Source organism: Agelaius phoeniceus, chromosome 7 (genome assembly GCF_051311805.1).
Source record: "Agelaius phoeniceus isolate bAgePho1 chromosome 7, bAgePho1.hap1, whole genome shotgun sequence".
NCBI lineage: Eukaryota > Metazoa > Chordata > Aves > Passeriformes > Icteridae > Agelaius > Agelaius phoeniceus.
Genome location: NC_135271.1, coordinates 40,501,881 through 40,525,021, shown reverse-complemented (window position 1 = coordinate 40,525,021; position 23,141 = coordinate 40,501,881). Strand labels below are relative to the sequence as shown.

The 23,141-nt window shown below is 40.5% G+C and overlaps 1 protein-coding gene across 1 annotated transcript; it reads left to right on the top strand.

Annotated features, from left to right (window-relative positions):
- The first annotated feature begins 769 nt into the window (after positions 1–769).
- HACD2 (3-hydroxyacyl-CoA dehydratase 2) lies at positions 770–21,269 on the top strand. The gene is made up of 7 exons (XM_054636764.2): positions 770–954; positions 6,872–6,989; positions 7,273–7,291; positions 9,749–9,837; positions 15,607–15,728; positions 16,394–16,572; positions 17,226–21,269. Exons 1-7 carry the CDS (start codon positions 824–826, stop codon positions 17,306–17,308), a joined length of 741 nt encoding a protein of 246 aa, XP_054492739.1. The 5' UTR covers positions 770–823; the 3' UTR covers positions 17,309–21,269.
- Positions 21,270–23,141: the final 1,872 nt, after the last annotated feature.

Below are 23,141 nucleotides of genomic sequence, written 5' to 3'. Positions count from 1 at the left end.
TAGGGGAGAAAAAATAAAAATTCTTCTGTTGTGGCTGTTCAGAAAGGCAGTTCTGTTTGTTGCTGGGAAAGTAATGCTTTCCAGGCTTTTGCTCTTGTAGGGAGCTTCAGCAGGAAATGAGTTACAACTTCTCACACAGCATCACAGAATTGTCAGGGTGGGAAGAGACTCTGGAGATCATCCAGTCCAATCCCCTGCCCAGGCAGGGTCACCAGAGCAGGTGACACAGGGACGTGTCTGGGTGGGTTTGGAATGTCTCCAGAGAGGGAAACTCCACGCCTTCGCTGGGCAGCCTGTTCAAGAGCTCTGCCACCCTTCGTGTAAAGCAGCTTTTCCTCATGTTGAGGCGAAACCTCTTGTGTGAGTTTATGGCCATTGCTCCCTGTCCGGTGGCTGGGCACACTGAAAAGCCTGGCAGCAACCTCTTGGCACCTGCCTTTGAGATGTTTATGTGCATTAATGGAGTTCGCCTCTCAGTCTTCTCTCCTCTGAACTACATTATAAAAGTGATGAAAACCTACGAGATATTCCATAAATAACCGTACCAACTAACGCCGTTAACGTCTCTAGGGACACGGCACACCTGTCTGCAGAGGGCCCTTTTGAACCAGCCCTGAAAACCGAGCGATCAAGCCGCTGATCCCCGGCCGGGCCCCCCTCCCTGCCCCGCGCTACCGCCGCCGCTCCCGGGCCGGGCCGGCCCCGCGCTGCGAGGGGCGCGGGCGCTGCCGCGGCTGCGCGGAGCCGTCCCCGCCCGGCGCGCGGGAAGTCCCGCCCCGCGCCCGCCGAGCGCCGGCAGCGGGCGGGGCGCGGGAGCCGCGAGATGGCGGCGGCCGGGAGCGGCGGGAGCCGGGCGGACAACGGCTACGGCGGGCAGCAGGCGCGGCGCAGGAAGGGCCCGGGCGCGCTGGCCACGGGCTATCTCGTTATCTACAACGTGGTGATGACGGCGGGGTAAGGACCGGCCGGGGCCGCTCGCGGGCCTCCCCGGCCGGGGCCGCCGCCGGAGCGCGGGGCTGCGCTCGGCCGGGCTGCGGCCGCGGGTGGGTCTGGCGGGGCAGCGAGGGCAGGGCAGGGCTGGGCAGGGCTGCCCCCCGCCGCAGGGAGCGGGGCCGGGCCGAGAGCAGCGGCCTCTCCCGCCGCCGCCGTGGCCGCGCTCCCGTCTGTCCCGAGCCCATGGGCTGCACCGGCCGGGGCTGGGGCTGGGGCCGGGGCTGTGCCCCGCGCCCCCCGTGCTGTCAGCGGCCCTGCCTCGCACTCCGGGTAAGGCTCAAGCGCACAGCCGAGCCCTCGCTCGCTGCTCCTCGTGCTGGAGAGCGGCTCCTGCGCGTCCAGGCTCAGCTGCCTTGCCGCTGTCCCGGCTCTGGCCGTGCTCTGTGACCGTAACCCCGGGCGGGCGTCCCCCAGCCTGTCCCTGCCCGGCCCCAGAGCCCCTGGCCCGGGTGAGCCCTCAGCGCTGCCCGCCCCGCGGCTCGGCCCGGCTGCCCCTCCAGAGCGGGCTGTGCACAGCAGCACCGTGTGGGTGCGGGTTCCCCGGAGCTACCCGGCTCTGACATTGACACGTTCATTGCTCTGCAGCAGCTCTCACAGCCAGGTGGCTGTAGGTTCCTTGCATCACCATGTCTGCGGTGTAGAGTCCAGCAGGTTTCACTAGAGAGGTGACCCTAAATACAGGGAATTTGTCCACAGCAGTAGTTAAAGGCAGAGATCTTGAGCCCTGCAAGATTTCTCCATGGACCCTTCAGCTGCTCTGTAGTTTGAGGTTGGAAGCTGCTTTTGGGATGTGTGAGCTCCTGGACCAGCTTGGTGCTCTGCCCTTGCCCTGCATGGCCTAATGCAGACTGGGGCCAATTGGTGCTTGCTCGGGTGTGTTCTTAGGTACAAAACTAAAAATAGTGACAACTGGCGACTCTCAAGAGAAAGGAGACTTTTTTCTTCTTTTTTTTTTTTTTTTAATTAATTTGTGGCTGTCACATCTCATTAGAATCCAGATAAAAATAAAACCATCTTTTGAAAGATTGAGGATATTTGTGTGGGAGAAGAAAAGAGCCTTTAAAATGGATCCCAAATGATGGTGTTTTCCACTAGATAAACCCTGGCGGGTGAGGAGTTGAGCAAACAGAGTAGTGTCATGTTTGGGAGGAAGGTTAGTGTAGAACTAATATAGATACAATCCACTTCAATAAGGCAGTTGGACATGAAGATTCTAGTCTTTGTTGGTGGCAGCTGATCCTATTTCAGCTTACAAGATATTTACACTTGTGTGGATCAGAGGTGGGGAAGCTGGCAGAGCTCAGTTCTTGTGAGGTGCTTGGTACACCTGTAACCCAACATCTGTGTTACTGTGAAATGTTACTGAGCTGCTTTATGGCTCCATAGGATATTTGCAGGGTATTTCACTCAGAGGGCAAGGATAATTACCACCAGTTTGATTTTGAAGTAATCTGTTGTTTCAGAAATAATTGCATGAGTAATACAACACATTGCAGGCAATCAGGAGAGCTTTTTAGTTTTGTTGTGGTGTCCTTGCACAATGTTAAGAAGTTCACCTCTGAACTCTTGTAAGAAATAAAAGCATTTCCCTGCTTATTTTGCTGCTCATATGCAATTCACTTGTATTTATAAAAGATATAAAAAACCTGAGAGAGAAGCTGTGGTATAAATGGAAAGTTTTCTTTGTGGTCACGAACTTTCTGTCATGGCATGTGAGCTCCTGGGCATGGGAAATTTCTATTTCCTCAAGAAAGAGGAACAAATTAAAAAAAAATTGAGTGCTGGAAGCTCAGAAATAAATAGCATAAACCTCTATTTAGCTTTCTGTTGTCATATAAATCTTGATCACGGTGTTGCCCATTTTCTTGATTTACATCAAATCTCTTAGAAAATTCCACTCTTGGGCGGGATGTGATTTATGGTGCTTAAACATGAGCTGCTTTTTTAAATGATTTCTGCAGTTTGGGGGGTTACCATATGAGTTCTGTGATCATGGTCATATCTCTGTGTTGTCACACTTTTATTTTGGGGTAGGTCACCAAGGGCTCTCACTGATAATTCCTCTTCAAATGGATGAGGAGTTTGCACTTCCCCTGGACACTGCTGAAATTCCACAATATACAGGATTGAGCTTAGGACAAAAGCTCAGTTTGTTTCTTATTATTGTGAAGCCTTTTAGAAAGGTACTTTTTCTGGAGTTGGTTGACAGAAGCTCAGTTGTTCAGATGAAAAGATGGAAAGATTGATACACAATTGGTGGCACTGATTATTTACTGACCCCATGTCAGTCAGAGTGCTCAGACTTAGTTTCTCCAACTGCACTGCCTTGGAAAGAGAATTGTGGGGAAAAAAAAAAACAAACCCAAAAAATTCAAGGTGCCCAGGTGTTGAAGTGATGCTCTAACAGCTCATGGGATTTTTTTGAAGTGGTTTGTTTGGTTTGGTTTACAAAAGGCTTATAAACTAAAGCACACAACAACATTGTTGTGCAGTAAATAGGTACTAAAGTAAATGTTTTAAAACCATAGTTGCCTTAAGTATTAACTGTTTAAAATAGATCAAGTGACAGTTTAAAAATGTCAGCATAGCTACTGCATTTACTTTGCATTTATCTTGGCTTAGCTAAAGAAAACACAACTTACTCCAAAAATAATAGATCTTATTTCTAGTTTTATGCTGTAGTGCACGTAGTGTATGGAGTCCTACATAAAAAAACCATACAGTGGTTTTTGCAAGAGCAAAACAGTACAAAAAGCATGGGTACCTGTGGGTCTCTGACTGGAGCTGCATGCAGTTACTATTTGGTTCATGTTTTTTGGGTGTTTTTTTGTTAGAAATGGGACAGTCATGGTACAGCAGGGGATATCCAGGACTGCAGTTGGTTCTCAGCTGTACTTGCTCAGGTTTTGTTGCCCATGGTTCAAAGCCTTGGGCTGCAGAAAGCTCTGCATCTTGTTTCTCTCGTGTTCAGGCAGACTCTTTCCCCATCACAGAGTGAAGCTTTGTAGTCATGCCTGACCTAGCAAGGGGGGCTCATTTCTGGAGGCAGAGATACAGCATAGAAGTTATTTTTCCTAAAAACTTGACCAAAATCACTGGGTAGTGCTGTGTGGGGAGATGGAGCATGCTGTTAGAGTGAGTGCAGATGTTAGATAAGCTGCTTTAAAAGGTGATTATGTTCCTTATTTTTAGTCAAGTGCTGTAACTGACTAGTACTTCTGGGCATAAGTAGCTGGTGGTGGTATAAACAATGAGTTTAAAAAGGATTTCACTCAACAAGGTCGATGGTAATGTAATAGCTTTTGAATGTGCAAGGGTTTGTATTAATCAGTGCTGCTCAAAGAGTGTTCCGGGTTATGAGTTTCATTGTCCATGTCTTCAGTGAGTGGTTGTTGAGAGTCAAAGTACATTTCTCCCTTTCAGGTGCACTCACTGCATAGCTCTGCTGTATTCTCTTGCATAAATGTTACAGAACCTCAGTAAACTTTGCATAAGAAAATGCCTTTTTATGACCTGTGAGAGAGCCAAGGGAGTTTACCCAAGGACCTGAGCACAAAGCTTGTCTATCAAGTCTGACCAAATTAAAGTAAAAAAAATTCTGTGTGCAGTATCCGTTTTTCTTATTCTGGATTAATCAAAGAATGGTAATTGTCCAGTTTGGAGTTTACAGACAGGGTAACAGTAATTTAATGAAGTGTAACTCCAGGTGGAGTTCAGTGTGTAGGTCAGAGAAATGAGCTTTCATGAGACAGTGGTGCCTTTTGCTGCCCTTCTAAACTTCTTGCCAAGTTCCATTTTCAGCTGATATTCCTTGGTTTCACCTTCTCCTGTTCCATTTTGTCTAGTCCTAGAGGGTGAAGAACTATTTCAGAATCACAGAAGCAGGACAGAGATACTAAAAGCTTCAGCATAAACCAGGCTCAGCTTCCAATTTGGTATGGATTCATGCTCTGATCTGTATCAAATGCTTTTTGAAGGATAGTAAATGGAATGGAAAGTACAGTCTTGCTGGAGTCAGTGATCTGGCACGAGGGTGGAGCAGAGCCAAAGGCTGGAGCTCCTCTGGGAGCTGTGGGATTTACCTGTCTCTGTTCAGGTGAGAATGGTTTGCAGGCACAGCCAAGAACTGGCATCTTGTGCAACTGAGAAGTTGCTCAATTCAGCAGTTTCTCAACAAACATGGAAGATCAGGAAAAACAGAGAAACCTGACAGATAAGAAGAGTACAGTGTCAGCCTGCTCTGATTTCCTGCTCTAAAGAAGCAGCAGTTGGTGTTACAGGGGAGGATCACTAATACTGTAGTGCTTACTGGTTTATTCTACACTGAAGTCCAAATACAAAATGAATCTGATTTATTCCTTGTAAACAGCAATTACTTGGCAAATGTTTGTCTTTGGGTTTCACAAGATGGCTTTAACTGAAATAACTTGTCACTGTAAAAAAGAGAGGGCTTGTTTTTCTTTCCCATTTATCTTCCCCACTCCCCCTGCTTTTATTTGGTGCATGTCTTTCAGAAGTTAAGGCAGAAAGTAATTAGCTTTCTTTCAATTTTGCTAACAGATTTTGTTACAAACACAAACTTGGATGCCAGACTTACTTATTGTTGAAAAATCTGAACTTCACTGTGTGTTTCAAACAATTACTACATTTGGGGTAATATGTGCTCATACTTTGCAATATCCAAGCTAATGTGGTACTTGTAAGATTCTTGTATGCTGTAAATAAAGGGAATTTCTTCATCATCCCTGTTACAAAACCACAGCTACACACTTTTTTCCAAAGGGTGAAAACTATTGTGTAGTCATTGGGCTTGCTACACGTCTACACATTGAGGTGAGCTGTTAGCAATTGCACTTGGTGATTTACACAAGGGGTTTGGAGGGAGATGGAGGTAAAATTGGGTGGCATTCAGAGTAGCTGAGTGTTAGACAGCCAGGATGAGCCTGTCAGTGAAAAGTTTGGGGGCCCCTGTTAAGGATTCTCCTTGACCAACCAGCCCCTTTTCCCCATGTTTGCCTAAAGCAATTGGAAACTAAAGCTCACTGTAGATGCTATTTTCAAATGGAAAGTGTGGGACTGGGGTTGACCACTCACCTTGGGTTTGTGGCTTGGCATAAACTTGACAGAAGAATTTCTCATGTTGGGGGAAAGCACCAGCTCTGAACAGCTGTGGTGGTCAGTGAAAGCTTCATCAGCCAGGATGAAAAATTCTTAGGTTTGTTTAAGTTACCTGAAGGGAAAATCAGCAGGGTTAACAGGTCACATTGTTCACGTGTGCAGTTACAAGGGCACTACTTACATAGGCTCAGATATGGTTAAAAAGGAAAACTGGGATGGGAATGGCCATGCTGTCTTCAAGGCTTTAGCAGGCTCAGTTTCCTTGAAGTTATTTATCTATAACCATTTCTCATATAATATATGCTCCCAGCTAAGCTGGATGGCCTCTCCTAGAGTCTAGGGGTTTACTTTGAACTGAACTGTTAAAATCAATGCCTTCTGAATCTTGTTTATGTCATACTACTGTAAGCTGGTAATAGGTCTCTGACTAGCTGTCAGAGGTTTTCTGCCTAAACTGAAAAAATGTGATACCAGTCTGCCATTGAATACATTCCATAACTAATTAAACAGAGCTCACTGAAAAATAAATGGAGACATTAGAGAAATTGCTACCATGTTGGTGCTGAAAAATGCTTTTAAAATGCATCATCTTTCACTTGGATAAATTTGTAGAAAATGCAAGTATTTGACATTTCCAGTTTTGCAGAGTTAGTGTATTTCAGGACAGTTCTGCCTGTTGCTTCCTCAAGTATTGAAAGAGGGATTAAAGGTTTCTTTTTAGTTATGCTTCACTTAATGTCTCCTTTTTTCTCTCTTTCAGGTGGCTGGTTATTGCAGTTGGTCTAGTTCGGGCATATCTGGCTAAAGGCAGCTACCACAGCCTTTACTATTCAATAGAAAAGCCCCTGAAATTCTTCCAAACTGGAGCTTTGCTAGAGGTGGGTGTAGTCCTATTCCCTGGCCTTACTAATATTTGCATGAATGTGTTGTATTTCTTACACTTACTTTAATTCTACTGCACAGCTCACACAAAAGCTGAGCTTTCCTTTTAGCAAGAGGGAGTTTTACTGTCTGCTATTTAGCTTGGGCAGCAGAGCTAAATATTAATCTTAATCATTGAAATGCAAATACTGAATCTTAAACACTTGTAACAGAACTAAATGTGTGTCTGAATTGCTTAATTTGAAATGTTAGTGATTTGAATTTTTCTTTTTGTTCTAGATTCTGCACTGTGCACTTGGTAAGCTTGCAAATTTTCTGTTTACTATTTCTATAGAAGACTGAACTTTTAGCAGTATATTAGCAAGAAAAATGTTATAGTCTGTGAATTGCTGAATTTAATTCTTGCATAACTTACTAATTTTTGTTTGAAATACGTTCCAGTTTTTAACTCCCTAATTTGAGAAGTCACAGAACAATAAAACAGTCTTCAGCTCCTATCTGAGTGTTCACTAGCCACTACTTAAAGAGTAAGATGGTGTTGAGGTTCCTGAAGCTGCAACTACAAACTTGCTGTTTTTCATCATTGTCCAGACAGCCACATAATGCAGAGGTTATTGGATTGTAGGTTCATTGTGAGTTCTGGGGGATGTTTTAAAGCCAAGTGAGGTGTTGGGAGAACTGGTGCTAGGAATGTGTCAGCAGAGGGCAGTCTGGTTCTGTAGTTGATGAAGTAGTTCAGACCCTCCTGAATCATCCAGCTGCTCTGAAAATGTCTTAAGAAGGCATTTAATAAACTGTACACAGATCACCCCAGGAAAGGAATGATCATATACACCTCAAATTAATGTAAAGGCTTCTCAGAGTAAGCTGTGTCTATCATCTATTTGACTGTGCTGCCAAGGCAGTCCTTCCAATGCTGTTTAATTTTACTAAATCTCAATTACTGTTTTTTACTAGAATAAACCATACTTTTTAAAAAAATTGTAAAAAATTAATATTAAAATGTGCCATTTTTAAGGTCTTATTTAGCAATTGACAAGAAGCAAAAGTTAAATCTTGGAACACTGGAGAGAAAACTTTGTAGATAAAATGCTGGCTTTATCATCCTAAATCCATAATGCTTAGCTGTTTTCTCAGTTGATTTGAGGTGTGGATCCATTTAGCCCATGTGATCCTTAGTAGCACAATTTAATATTAGAGAGAGCCATTAGGAAAAAGTGGCAACATTTTATGCTGTTTTTATTCTTTTTGCTTTCCCTAACAAAGCTCTTTTGCAAAAGACTGGTTTTCTTCTAAGTGGCTGTGGATTATATTTTTTTCTGTTAATGGAAGTGTTTGTCAGCTAAATAAAGTGAGGGGGGTTTGCCCAGCTGGATGCACTGCTGCTGTCTGACTGTAGCAGAAGTCCCTATGCAAGGAGAAACAGGAAATTTGCAGATTCCTTTGCCCCTGCTGAACTAATTGCTCTAACTAGAGCTGTAATGCTCTGTCAGTAGAAAAGCTTGTGTGTGACAGATGGCTGTGTGTATCAGCATAACTTTTCTCTCCACATCTTTTCAGTAGAATCTGAAATGTTAGCATCTGTGAGGCAAGTCCTTCAAAATACAAAGATTGATAGGGGAGTGTCTCTGTGAAGCATGGTTGAGAACAGGACTTTGACATATGGCAAAGATTTTAAAAGTGCAGAGCTGTACCTGGAAAGGAGGTAACATGTAGCCCAGAGACCAGGACTGTGATAAAACTGAAGAGAACTATGTCTGGAGGATTTTCCTTTTCCCTCTCAAAGTAGCCAAAAAATATCAGTGAAAATAATTCAACTGAAACTTGCTTTTGACTTTTCTTACTCTTTCTTCCCATTTCATTTTCTCTTTGGTCCCTACATATTTCTGAGGCTGTTGTGTTGCTTGTGGCTTGCATTAGCTTTACAAGCACTTTTCACTCTCTCTTAGGAGCTACACCTGCTCTTTATCATTTCACTGTAGAAGAAAATAAAACTTTGGGATGCAAAGTTTAGAAATTTTGTGTAATCCTCCAGTCTAAAACTATTCCTGCTCTGAGAGACCTGGCTGTGTAGGGTCCTTTTGCTGACAGGTCAGTTGGAACTTGCTGGAAGAGCCAGTGATATCTGCTTGCTTGAGGAAATCCTCGAGTTGCTTCTGTACCTGCCAGTGCATCAGCTGTTCCCTGGGGTTGGTTTTTTTGTTGGTTGGCTGGTTTGGGTTTTTTTTTCTGAGTTGTATTTCCAGGAAGGAACTACAAACTTTTCATCTATCAAAATATGGGCTAGATCAGTGTTTCTGAAAAAGACTTACAATTTTTGATGGCTCTTTTTTTTTTTTTTAGGATATACAGTGCAAAGCATATTTATTGTCTTTACTTTTAAATCACAGTAATGAAGAGTATCTTGGATATTTTAATCAAAAAGGATTATTTGAAATTCTGTATCCCAGAAGCTGTTTGATTGGAATTATCTGATTGAGCTGTTCTGTGTATTGAGGAATGTGCTGTGATTGCAACAAGATCAATTACATTTGTTTGCATTTTGATGCAGAAAGCCTTGTCAGGGGATTGCACTGCATTGTGCTGTATAAACACACTGAAGGACTGACTTCAGATTTTCAAATTAAAAAAAAAAAAAGCTTTCCTTCCAGAAATTTCAAATGACTGGACTTTGGTTTAGCTGTGTTTTATTTCCCCACCCCTACCTCCTACCTTGTTAATCAGGCATATTTACTAATTGCAAAATATCTTCCAGGCATTGTCCCCTCTTCTGTTGTTCTGACTGCTTTCCAAGTGATGTCAAGGGTTTTCCTGACATGGGCAGTAACACATAGTGTAAAAGAGGTAAGTGAAAATACAAATTGATAGAAAAACTATTGATCCATGCTGAAAAGCAAGTGTTGATTGCTGTCCTTTTGTCCTTAAAATGTTTGTATCCCACTATGAGAAATTGTTCATATGAATTTCTGTGGATCAAAAGAAATAAAAATAGATTTGATGTCATCTTTTGTTGACAGTCAAACAGAGCGAGGTCTGATTCTGTGCCTGTAAGACATCTGGCTCCTGCATAGATTCTGCAGTTCTTACTGACAGTCAAACAGCTTCCAGTGTGTAACACAGAACACAGAATTTGGTACAGCTTCTAGTGTTCATCTCACTAGTGCCATCATTAAAAGCAAAATCTCACTGTCCTCCTGCATATGCAGTTCAGTTCATGTGGCATCTGAAACTCCCCCTCAATTGTTTGTGCACAGCACTGCCTCCATGCTCTCCATTCATTCTCCAGGATAATCTTTCCTCTGTCCTTCATTCAATTTTCTTATATTCAAGTGTAGGTAAATTTTGGGGGCTGAGTGTTTTTTCTCACTGCTCACCACACCAAATAGTGCTGTGTTTTAGGCAGATCTCTTTAGAATCTTTTGGAAGCCCTGTTTTTTGAAGATTATTTCTGACAGCTGTTTTAAAATCTAGACATACTTTAATTGGTACAGGTTATGGTGACTGACTCCTGTCTTCTGAATCCTTGTAGTAGCCCAAATATGCTGCATCTCTGCTTTAACTTCAGCCAGCTAATCTTACTGGTTTTTTTCTCATTAAAGAAAAAAATTAGTCTTGATACCAGTGTCAGCATGGGTGCCTGAAATAAGTGACAGTCATTTTCTGCATAAGATTATTTGTGACTTGAATGGAGAATGTCTTAAGGAACTTGTCTTATTACAAAGTCTTGAGGGAAGCTGCTTTCTCTTCCTTCCTCCAAACCTGCTATCAGAGCATCCATGCACATGTAGAGTAACATAAGTCACTGTAGTTCCCAGCAATCATCAGTCCTTTCTGGTATTGTGATGCTTGTTCATGTGAAGCTTTATTTTCCTCCTACTTAAAGTGGAGAAATGTTATTTTTCTCAATAAACATAAAACCTATTTTCTAATGGACTTCCCTATTGGTGCACATTAATGTACTCTGGTCTCTGTTAACTCACCAGAAATAAGTACTAGGTTTTGAACAAAAAAAAAAAAAAATATAAGCCATAATCTCAAGACATTAGATTTTATATATATATGTATGTATGTATAAAATACTTTAAAATAAATACTCTTGGAATTTTGCTTGTTATCTATATGATTTTGGGATATCTGGTGCTTAATAGAAAACAGTGATAATCTGTTTTTATGAATTGTCTCCTGGTTTTGAAGTAACCCAAATATTAAAGGTTAGATTGGAAGGATTAGAATTATTCCATGTGTTGTCTGTTAGACATCAAAGAAAAACCTGTAATGTGATTGTGGGTTAGGTTTTTTTGAAGCTTATGCCCACATTCTCACCAGAGAAAATTGACAAAATGAGAGCAATGAGTATAGCCAAATATTTGACTTTTAATGAGGATTCTTTCAACAATATTCCATGCAGATTTTTTTTCCCCAGACTTGTGTGGTCTTCTGGTTAAAGTCTTGCAAGAGACTGTATTATGTGTATTATGTGTTACTTTTTTAATGTCTTAGAAAGTAGATATCAGAATGGCTTGGATGAGGAACCCTGTGATGAATTTCTGACCTGTGACTTAGAACAAATAAATCAAATAAAAGGCTGTATTCTGACCCCTCCCCTTGCCCCAGCCAGGGAGCCTGCAGGCTCACCTGGGAGACGTTTTGCAAGTGTCACAAGTGTTCTACTTTCTCTAAAGGGCTGTCTGCACAAGTGAGCTCCATGGTGAAGGCCAGGATTAAATTCTCACACAGCTTTATGGAACTTGTAAGCGATGCAGTTGCATGATGAGGTCCTTGTAAAACAAACTGCAGTTTTCCTCTTTAACTTTTTGAATGAGACTTGTTCAGTATCTTGCTTTTCCAGACTGTTTTCATATATAATACAGCTAAAAGAAGAAATGTGTATTGCATCCCTCCTTCTGTCAGGATACACTTTTGGAAATGTGATGTGATTTGAAGCATGCTTCTTGCCACTAACATGTTTGTGCTTTTTGTGGACTTCAGTGCTGCTGTGTTGTTAAACTCAATTTGAAGTTATTCACAATAAATGTTAAAGCATGGCAAATGTTAAAGCACTGCACACTGAGATTCTCCTCACCTGCACTGTGGGAGCAGTTGTTGGTGTTGTGGAGGAGAGCCTGGCACATCATCAGTGCTGGCCATTATGTCAGAAAGGAACCAGTTCAGTGAATTTTACTGTTTCCCCTGCAAAGGAGGGCAGAGAACAAACAGCCTGGTGTGAAGGGCTGGGAGAATGTAGGCATAGGAGAACAGGAAGTGCCCTTCAGCTCAAAAGATGCCTTTTGGAATTTGTGTGAGCAGTGAAATCATCTGGTGACATCATGGCAGGCCTTTGTGGAGTTCCATTCTGATAGATAATTCTGCACCCAGTTCTGCTGGGTAATTAAAAAATTGTGTCAGCAGGCATTTATTGCTTATCCCATTGGGCTCAGCTACTGATGGGTTGCAAATAAGTGTAATTTATATTTAGAGGAAGTTTTGTAGAATACACAGGCAAGAGATGCTGTGAAAACAACATTTAAAGCATGTAGAGTTGGTAATTGGGACTCCAATATATGCGATGGGGAATTGATATCTTCAATCAGTGGTAAAGCATACTTACTTAGAAGAGGGAAGAACATCTTAACTTATGCTATTTAGGACTAAGTTGTTGTAAAAAATCCCTGATGGAAGGGTCAGAAGTCTGAATGGCTGAGTACAGTTGAAAAACCTGACTCATCATTGCTTTACATCTATGTAAAATTAAAGCAATACCATACAACACAATAGTCTGTCAGGCCCCTTGAGCCTACTGCGAAGTTTCCTTTTTTTTTTCCCTGAATTTTATGTTTTATTTTTTAATTACTGCACCAGAGAACCAGCTCTTTGGAGAGAGACATGCTGTTCCAATATTTTCCATCATTACACTTGCATAGTGCTGCTGGTTTTGCTCTTCTGCATTGGATTGCTTAATTATGTGTTTAGCTGAAATTTTCTGCAAATTTGTCAAACTGTTACTCTTAATGTAGAGAAATTTCCCTTTCCAATCTTAAGGAGAACATTAAAAACCTCTCAGGCTTTATTTTGTCAACTCCCAGTTCTCATCTTTGCATCTTAAAAGACAGTGGTTTGTTTTTTATTTTAGCAAACATTGTTGGCTATTCACAGTATTTAAGAAAAGCTGAAATATATCCAGGACCCTCCTTGATGATATGTTGGCTTGAAACACATGCCAGAAATTATGCCTGTTGTTTGATTGACCCCTATTAAAAGAGTTGGATAAATAAGGTGTAAATAAAGTTTTGACTTGTGTCTAAGACTTCCTTGAAAGACTGGCATGAAGAAAGTAGTGGAAGAAGAATTGAATTCTCAGGGAGCATTGGCCTTAGTGGTTATTGTGTATTTGCCCTTTCTTCAGCCTGGAGGAGCAATGATGCAAATGCAGCATTAGCAGTGGCTAAAAGAGTAAGACTCCTGAAAAATTGTTTTTCCTTAGATAGGGAGACAAGCTATGAAGGCACAATGAGTGATTCTTTAAGCGACCTAACAGGGTTGTGTGTTTCATAATAGGGTGAACTGTTTTAATAACTTATAATGCAAAGGAGAGGGGGGAGACCAGACCTTGGAGGCAGTGTTAGAGATGTCATGTGATAGAACTGGACTGTAACTGCTGTAATTTTCTACTTCCATGTGTATGATTCACTGTTAGTGTCCCAGTTTCGTGTCCTTGCTCGTATCCTTGGGTGCTGCTTCAAGCTGCAAACTTTAGGGTTTTGACTTTTCCCATTTCCATAGCTAGGGAAAAAAGTGGGATTTAAAGCACAGGTTGAAGCCTGGGACTCACAGGTTTAGGTGAACTGATCACTAAGCTGCTACTCCCAAGTTGGCCAGAAGATGCAGCTCTGGAGTGCTTGTCAAGCACGTTCCTCCTTTGGAGCAGCAGCATCTGGGAAGTGCTGTTCACTTTTCCCTGTTGAGAACTAAGTCTTGCTTATAGAGCAGACCTCAAACAGGATTAGGATCCTGCAGCAATGTCTAAAAATAGATTTGGTCTCTTCTCTGAAAATCTTAAAATAATTTTTGGATTCTGCTCTTTTATTATGATGTAAGGGAGATTAATATATAAACCTATTATCAGAATGTGGAAAAAGAATAAGGTGCTTTTGCTGCAAAATGCAGTGAAAGTGACCTGAAATGTTACATGCTGCAGAACATAGATTTACAGCACAATACAGATTACCAGCAGCTCTGCATTCCAGGATAGCTCAAGATTTCTGTATAAATTTTTCCGGGTTTTGCAGTCTGTAACAAAGCTTTTTCTGGGTAATGCCCTTGGAAAAAAAATCCCTTTTTTACCCAAAAATATATGATCAGTCCCCTCCTACTGAGAAGATTCTGATTGTGCACCACCCACATCTCCTGACTTCCTTTTCCCTGTTTTCAAGAGTTAGAGGAAAAGTGAGAATATGGGCCCATGTGGTTGGGCTCTTTCCGTTCCCACTGTCCACTGAAATTGGGCTCAAGGTGCTCATACAGCTGGGAATTCTGTTGAAGAGTAGAGGGAGAAGGCTGAATTAAAATCATGTCTGGTCCCTCAAGAGTTTGTTCTGTGGGTGTGTGACCCCATATATACTTGAGATCCATCAGGAACTTAAACCTTATAATGATGCTCCATAATGTAATAAATATAACTCTTCATTTTAAAGTACATGCTTTTGAGGATTGACCTTATAAATATCACAGATAAAGGCAGTTTATTACAGAATATTTTGGGCTTAAAGGGACCCACAAGGATCACTGAGTCAGCTCCTAAATGATCCCATCCAGGGATCAAGCCCACAAGCTTGGCATTATTAGACCATGCTCAGAGCAGCTGAGCTGATCTCAGGGTTAAAATGTGGAGGGAGTTGCAGCAGCTTCACTGATGTGTGAGTGACATAAAAGCTCCAAGAGGTGTAAAGCAGTGAAACGTGATACTGCCTTGAGTGTAACATTAGAGGAACTGTGCTAGTTTGAATAAGCAGAAAATGGAGCAAGGAATAGTGAATCAGGTGCCTGTCAAGCTAACCTGAGGTGAGACAATCTGAGCATGGTTCTTCTCTCCTCCCAGCCTGAGATCTGGTGTTAGCTGTTCTGCTGCTGCTCAAAAGTAGGACCCAGTTTCTGACCAGAAAAGGAAAACAGTGCTTCTGCTCAGAAGCACCATGAACTAGTATCAGAACATTAAGTGTATACCAAGTATCACGTGTTAGACCATTCTTTCTGCACTAGGAGACAGTCATAGGACTGAAATAGAAGCTGGTTCTTTATAGAATGGGAAGAGTTAAGAATTATACTCAGCATTTCAGGGTTTCTTGTACCAGTTTACCTTGCACAGAATATGAGAGCTGAAGTTACCTGATCATGAAGCAGAGCTATTCTTAAGCAACTAGAAAAATACAGAGCACAATAAGAAGGGGTTTTTACTGTTGTTACTAATGTTGCTTTTAAGCTCATTCTTGGAGTCTGTTCTCTAAAATGATGCAGTAAAGTAACCCACAGGAATTGATTTCTGTGAGGTTTCCTGGGGTCTGGTAGAATAACTGGTAATGGTCAAGTTCATACAAAGCCTTTTCTCTGTTCTCACAGGTACAAAGTGAAGACAGTGTCCTCTTGTTTGTAGTGGCCTGGACAATCACTGAGATCATCCGTTACTCTTTTTACACCTTTAGCTTGTTAAACCATCTCCCTTATCTCATCAAATGGGCCAGGTCGGTAGCATCATAAAAGTTGCAGCCTTAAAGCACTGATCTGACAGGGATATTTATCTTGTAAAGTAGTTGCAGTGCAAAAAATTAGATTCTGCCTTGAGGTAATTGCCCTGTTTGTGAACGTGACTGCCTAGCTTCTTTCCAGCAGACTTTCGGGTTACAAAAATCTATTGCATTGCAAGCTGAAAGAGTCATTTGTCTGAACTTATTTTCAAAATAATTGTTTGTCAGAAACTGATATGTAACAGTAGGGGATGGCAGTAAGTAAACTGACATTTAGCAGTAATTCTTGAATGCAGTGGTTGTCATTGAAATAATATTTAAGCTCATTGATTAACATCAACGATATTTGGCCCTGTTTTAAGTATTAAAATGACTTCTACCAAAGAGTTCAGAAATCAAATTAATAAAGTGTGTATGTGTGGAGAATAGTTTTAAAGATAATTTGTAGGTTCTCAGATAAAATCTTTAAATATTTCCAAATAATTGCTGATCTGAATACTTACCTTGCAATAGTGCTCATACCTTGCCATGCCCTAATCAAATAAGATCTAAGAAAAATAAATACTGAGTGGAGAATTCAAAATTTGAATATATCTAATATCATTTAACAAATATTTTGTCAGTTTGTCATAAGTTCTAATTCTTTCTGTGTTTCATTCTAGGTACACTTTGTTTATAGTATTGTATCCAATGGGAGTCTCAGGTGAATTACTCACAATATATGCTGCATTACCCTTCGTCAGGCAGTCTGGCTTGTATTCCATTAGTTTACCTAACAAGTACAATTTTTCATTTGACTACTATACATTCCTGATCCTGGTCATGATCTCTTACATTCCAAGTAAGTATGAGTTTGTTAGGTTTCTTAGTATTAACAGCTGTACTGGGAAAGGCAAACAATTATGGGATTAGCATACATAGGAGTAACCAATTTAGCTTGCTGATGACCTTGTTTAATTTTTGCACGGTTCCCAAAGGTTTCTCATGGAAATTCAGCTTTTGCTGTTTGTGTATGTATGTTTTCCATCCCCTCCTTTGTTGTTTTGCAAACATACTGTTTACCATAGTTTTAGAAACAAAAAGAGAAAAAGCTCTGGATAGACAGAGATGAAAGAGGCACTGATGTGTATAAAATGCCTTAGAGCCTGAAAAAATGACAGTAGAATTAAAAAAATCAAACAAATCTGGAAATTTTTCTGCCCTGCAGTCTGTTTTCTTTGTATTGTGTGCATGCAGTTATGGCAACTTTTGTCATCTGCTTCCACATTTAGACTTAAATAAGGCATTTTGAATTTTATTAAAAATGTGATTTCTCTAGCAGAAAAATTAATAATACCTGAAGCCTAAGAACAATATCAGTTCATCTCTTTAGAGTGTAAAGACAATAGATAATTTAAGCAAAAAGTGGATTAGCACATCCTCTAATAGAGAATTGGTGACTGTGCATCTTGCAGGCCTCTCCACACTTTATTGACTTGTGTGTTTTCTCCTCAGTCTTCCCTCAGCTCTATTTCCACATGCTGCATCAGAGGCGGAAGGTGCTCTCCCACACTGAAGAACATAAGAAGCCGGAGTAATTCCAACTCTTTTTCAGAACTTTTCAAACATCAAAATGCTGCAGTTTTTCAATACCCAGCACATTTGTAAAGAGTATACCAAGATAAGTCAGAGGTAAAAGACCAGTAATTTAGCAAGAATAACTAATAAATCTGATTTCAGTGAAATTCCAGGATGTCAAACATTGAAATAATTTTCAGCTTGCAGTGCTTCAGAAAACTTAAACTTTATATGGCTTGGCAGTTAACCTTTTCCTTAAATGATGTGCTAAATGGTTTTCATTTATTACTAAATGTCTGAAGGTTACAGTATGAGTGATGAAGTTGTACCCACTAAATGCCTGAATTGGGATTATATTACTGATACCTCTTTTTTTAAGTGCTTGACTGCATGCCAGAAACTGTATGTATTGCTGTGAAAGCAAACAATATGCTCTGGAATATTTCAGGATAATGTCAGAGACTTCAGTGGAGAATGTAATCTGGGCAAAGTATTTGAATTTAGAAAGGTAGGTTGTGTATTTAAAGGTGATGGGAACAAGAACAAGAAACCAATTACGGAAATTGAGGGGAATGTGGTTCTTTAGGAATTTAAACAGTGTCTGACCAGAGTGTGCTCTCTGAAGATCTTCTTTAAGCTGATCACTCAAATGCTAATATTAATTCAGAGGCTGTAATTCTTATCTGAAACATTAAAACTACCCCGAGTACTGCATCCCTGAATATTTTTTACATATTTAAAAAAAAATACTAACTGTAATACTTTAGTGGTATCAGTAATGAATCTAAACAATATAAGGAGGTAGTTCACCCAGAAATAGGTGCAGTTCTCCCTTTTTTACTATAAATTATCATCTCTAGTCATTGTCTGGTACTCATCTTTCAGTGAGGTCTGCTTGGTCTACTGTGTTTGGGGGCCTTGTTCCTTAGCCTGACTTTTCTCAAGTGACTGAGGTCATCACTCTGGCACATCCAAGCAGGCAGTTCCAGGCACTCAACTTCTGAAGTGTTGCAAAGGCATAATCTGCTCCTTGCAGAGCAAATTCTCATGTGTTACTTGCTGCCTTTGCATGGAGGACAAGCCACCCTTGTCTGCTCTCTGGAAAGAGTGGAAGACCACAAGAAGTTGTATTCTCCTAGGTGCTTTCTCAGGTTCTCAGGATTTACCTTTCCTTGGGAAGGTAAAAGGAAAATGAAAGAGCTGAGAAAGGCTTGTGGTGAGGCAGAAAGCACTAGTGCTGTGTGAGCTGTGCCCCAAGCCTAGAAGAAACTTCTGACTGGGACTAACAGGGTGGGGAATGAAGGGAACAGAAGGAGAAGGGAAATGAATGGATATCCAAGCAGAGACAAAAGGAAATGTATGTTATGGCTTTGCTCTGTTAGGAATTGATGGCCAAGTAGTCCTGTCTGCATCCAGTCAGAGTCACTAGACAAGACCATGTGAGGCTCTCTGGCTTCCCTCTGGTCATGATTTAGTGCATAGATGAGGTGTAACCCCTCCCATGCTGCCTGCAGTGCTGCCTCATGCTGGGCCTGCCAGCACCTCCCCTGGACATGGCCTGGTTGTGTTTGACACATCCCAGCTCTTCTAAACACAGCTGGGAAGTACTGAGGACACAGGCTCTCTGTTCTAGCAGCTGGGAAGAGCTGGATTTACAGTTATCTTATACAGTTATTATATACAGTTACTCAGATTTGTGCTTGTCAGAGAGATATTAGAAAAAAAGCCTTGTCATTTTTCAATAATTTTCTTTGGCTCCATCAAAAGGACTGAATTTCCCTATGTCTGACTATATAGAGCCTTTCCTGTTCAACACAAACAGGATTATTATAGGCAGAGAAAGGACAAGAGACAATAATAATCTTTGCTTCTATTTTCAACATTTTGGAGCCAATTATTGACTGGATTATGAAACACAGGAGGTTGTAGCAAGTTGGATGTTGGTCTTTTCTCCCAAGTTACAAGCAATAGGACTAGAGCGTACTGCCTCTTGTTGTGCCAAGGAGGGTTTAGATGGGATATTAGGGAAAATTTCTTCATGGAAAGGATTGTCAAGCATTGGAACAAGCTGCCCAGGGAAGTAATAGAGTCACCATCCTTGAAGGTATTTAAAATACCTGAAGATTGGTGCATAAGGATGTGTTTTACTGGGATTTTGCAGTGTTAGGATGATGGTTGGACTCAATCTCAGAGATCTTTCCCAACCAAAACAGTTCTGTGATTGTATTACTATGGCCATATACAACCTCAAAATGGTTTTGGATTCAAAGATGCAACAATTCCGTTAATTTCTGTATTAGGTTATGTGCTTTGTTGTAGTGATCTGAGAAATGTTACATTATTCTGAAGTCATTGTTTGAAAGTGTGAACTTCCACCTCTGAACAAAAATCTCCTTTTGCTTATACTTGCTGTTAAAGAAGTTAATGTCAATATTTCTGAAGGATGTCATCTAAAAGATCTGATTTCCTGATGTACTTAGGTTACTGGATATTGTCAATGCTCAGCTCCTGAACTTTTCTTAATTTGATTTCTGTGCCCAAGTAAAAGATTTGGTTTCAAATTTGTTGGTCCAATTTGGAGATAAAAAATGGCTGTGTAATATTCCTGCATGAAACAAGCTCCAGGCTCTGTTGATGAGAAAGATACAGTACAGATCTACAACAGATAGCACTGGCACCATGGAAAAGCAGAGCAAGCTGCCAGTAGGGAGAAAAATTCTACAACCAACACCTTTGCTGAATAGGCTTTAATATAGAATATTTACTTTAATTGAAAGTATCAGTTTGTGACAAAAATGCAAATAAACTATGGCCTTTTAAAAGAAAATGGAGTTACTTTTCCTTTCAAAAGAAAAAGTAGTTGCTTTATCAGTAAGAATTCTTACCGGCAAAGATGATTTATGGATTATATTCTGAAGTCTGAATGTCCAGTTACTATGTACAAAAATTCAGTGCTTTATGTTGCAGTGCTTTTTCAAGTTTAACTTCCATGGAAATCACTGGAAGGTGATCTTGAGAGAGAACTGTAGTGTGATGCCCTAAAACTGTTTGGGTTGTTCCCTAACACTGATTTTGCTGACACATGTGGGGTTTCTTCTCCTCATAAGAGAAGAAGTTTCCCCTCATCTGCCACTGAAATTGTGGTTTCTGTGAGCTCTATAATAGCAGCTTTGATTGGTACTGTGTCACAAGTGCAGAGGGGTTTATTTTCCCCACAGACTGTTTACTTGGCTTGCATGTTCTCTCTCAGCCTCTCCAAACCAGCAGGCCCCCCCTGCTTTGGTGCTCTCTGTTGTGTGCACTGGTTCAGTCGACAGCACTTTCTGTTCTACCACGCCAGCTCTGAGTTAGTCACTACCCTCCAAAAGACCAAGGTTTTCACCAGTGTGTAGTTTACAACTGGAATTGTAGAATTGTTCATATTTGTAAATTACAGTAAGAATGCAGGTTACAGTGCAGGTAAATTGTAATTTTTTCACAATGTGATGTTTTTATCAGAGGGTTTTTTTCTTATCATTATGAAGGTTGGCATTTGTGTGGACCAATCTGCAGTGTCATTTTAAAACTTATCTTTCAGCTTAAAATTTTCATGAGTATACATCAAATCATATCTTTTGATGTATATGTCCGTGAAACTTGGGTGAAAACTAGATACAGTCATTTTTGTATTTTTTTCTATGTTGTGAAGAATAAAATTGTAATTTTATAAGTCTGATTCACTAAGATTATTATAAGTTAAATGTATTTTTTGTATATTTAGGAATCTGATATTACCTGGAGCTCTGAAAGACTTAAGCATAGATTTTTTTATGCATGGTTGAAAGATATTTCAACTTGATAATGCAGTGAAATGGTTTGTATGCTAAAATACTAGTCTGTGTTGTTGCCTTGTGCAGTTGATTCTGTGCTCTCTGCCTGGATTTGGCCTACTGAACAGTGATACTAATTGCTAAAATCCAAATAAAAAAATTCTGAACAAAATACGTTGTATTGTTACTGTTTAAGGAACAAAAGCAGATACTTTGCAAGTGTGAGTTAGGGCTGTATTTTTATTCATTTGTGTACAGTGTGTATCTTTTAATTTACAAGTTCTTTTAGCATAGGTAACCCTGGAACTCAGACAAAAGAAATAAGAAACTTCATATTGTTATTAATGCTCTGCTTTCCACATTCAAAAGAAGTGTTCATAACAACACCTTGAACTGACTATGTCAACACTCAGAACTCCCTGAAGGATCCTCAATTGAATGTGAACTCTTTGTTCTCCTGCTGTTTTCTGTACTCTGGATGCTGATGGTTTCCTTCAAAAACAAAATTGAGTATTATAAATATAGTGGAATGCTAAACTAATGCAACAGAATACTTCAGAGTTCATTTACTAAATATAATATGTCTGCTACCACGGCAACGTTTTTAGCATTTTTAACACTTCCTGAGAGAGATTTAAAAACTGTGTCTAGATGACATTAATGCCCATAAATAACAAGTTATAATCCTCTAAAAGGAACTGAGTGGTAGCTGCAGAGTGAGTGCTATTATTCTAGGCATATGCTTGTCATAAGATTGCACAACTACAGGGATTTTTTTGTTGACTGAGATGGGATGAAATGGTGTTGTCATGCCCAGCATCAGCACATGTCCTACGCATGATGGCTGTGACTTAGCACTGCTGTGTAATTAAAAACTCAGAAATGCTGTGCTGGAGAGATGCTGAGCTCTGTTTGTGCCTTGCAGGAACTATCATTGGCTATTTGTGTTTCCTCTCTGCAGTTTGAAAACAGTGTGTGGAAACAATTTTAGTTCCCTAGGGTAACAGTAAAGAATCTGAAAAGCATAAGGATTCTGTGGTTGTCAGTAAGTTAATGTCACAATAATATGTAAGGCTCAGCTTAAAGCATTGGTAGTTCTTTATTTAAGACTAGAGGGGGGATCTGTGCTGGGCTGAATATAAAATAAAAAGGTGTGAATATCTGTGTGATTCAGTTTCATGTGATGTGAACTGAGCATTTCTCCAGTTGGAGTGATTGATTCAAGCCATCCAACTGCCTGGAACTTCATTCAGTATCAAGTGGCTTTTAAATTCTGCTTCCTGTCTCCTAAACAAATGCTCTTCCACACTTGTCAGAAGACTTACAGTGGTAAGATAATTAATAAAGCTTCTTAGGTGGTTTCTGAAGGCTGCCTTTGAAGTAGTTGCAATTTCAAATGTGGATTAAAAATTTGTAACTCTTTTAATAATCTTGATCACTAATTTCCAGAATAATATTTTCCTTTACAGATGTGCAAGATCCTAAAGCCCTTTTTATGGCCTCACAAGTTAGCTTGGGCATTAGTGTTATCAGAGGTTTGTTTTTCTCTTTGATGTGCCACAGCTGCCTCTCTCTAGATTCAATTTATTCTGTGCAGTTTGTACATAGAAATTTTACATTACCTGTTACTACATGAGGATCTTATTGGGAAATTCTTTGGTGGAAGTTTTTTTGCAGAGGCTTATTCAGCTGAATTGTGAGCAGTGAACTGCATTTTGTCCTGTGTTTTTGACTCTCCTGCTACAGACAGTCTACACAGTCTTCTGTGAGCTGTAACCACTTGCAGCAAGCGTGCATGAAAAACTTCAGGATTGGCATTTTCTACTTTGAGCACCAGAACTTGCAGAATCTTAGCTCCTTACATTCAGCCTCTTGGGCAGGACAGTGGATAATTGGAAGAATACCTATAAAGGGATACAGGCATTTCAGGGATTTTCTTTAATATCAGTTTTAAGTTGATGGAAATGTAAAGATCAGTGCTTTGTTCTTTTCTGCACATAGCATGCCCACAAAAAGCATCACTTGTGAAGAGTATATAGGAAGT

Coding starts and splice junctions, on each gene's coding strand:
- HACD2 (XM_054636764.2), top strand. CDS start 824: ATGGCGGCGGCCGGGAGCGGCGGGAGCCGGGCGGACAACGGCTACGGC. Junction 955..6,871: donor AACGTGGTGATGACGGCGGG/GTAAGGACCGGC, acceptor TCTCTCTTTCAG/GTGGCTGGTTATTGCAGTTG. Junction 15,729..16,393: donor TATCTCATCAAATGGGCCAG/GTCGGTAGCATC, acceptor GTTTCATTCTAG/GTACACTTTGTTTATAGTAT.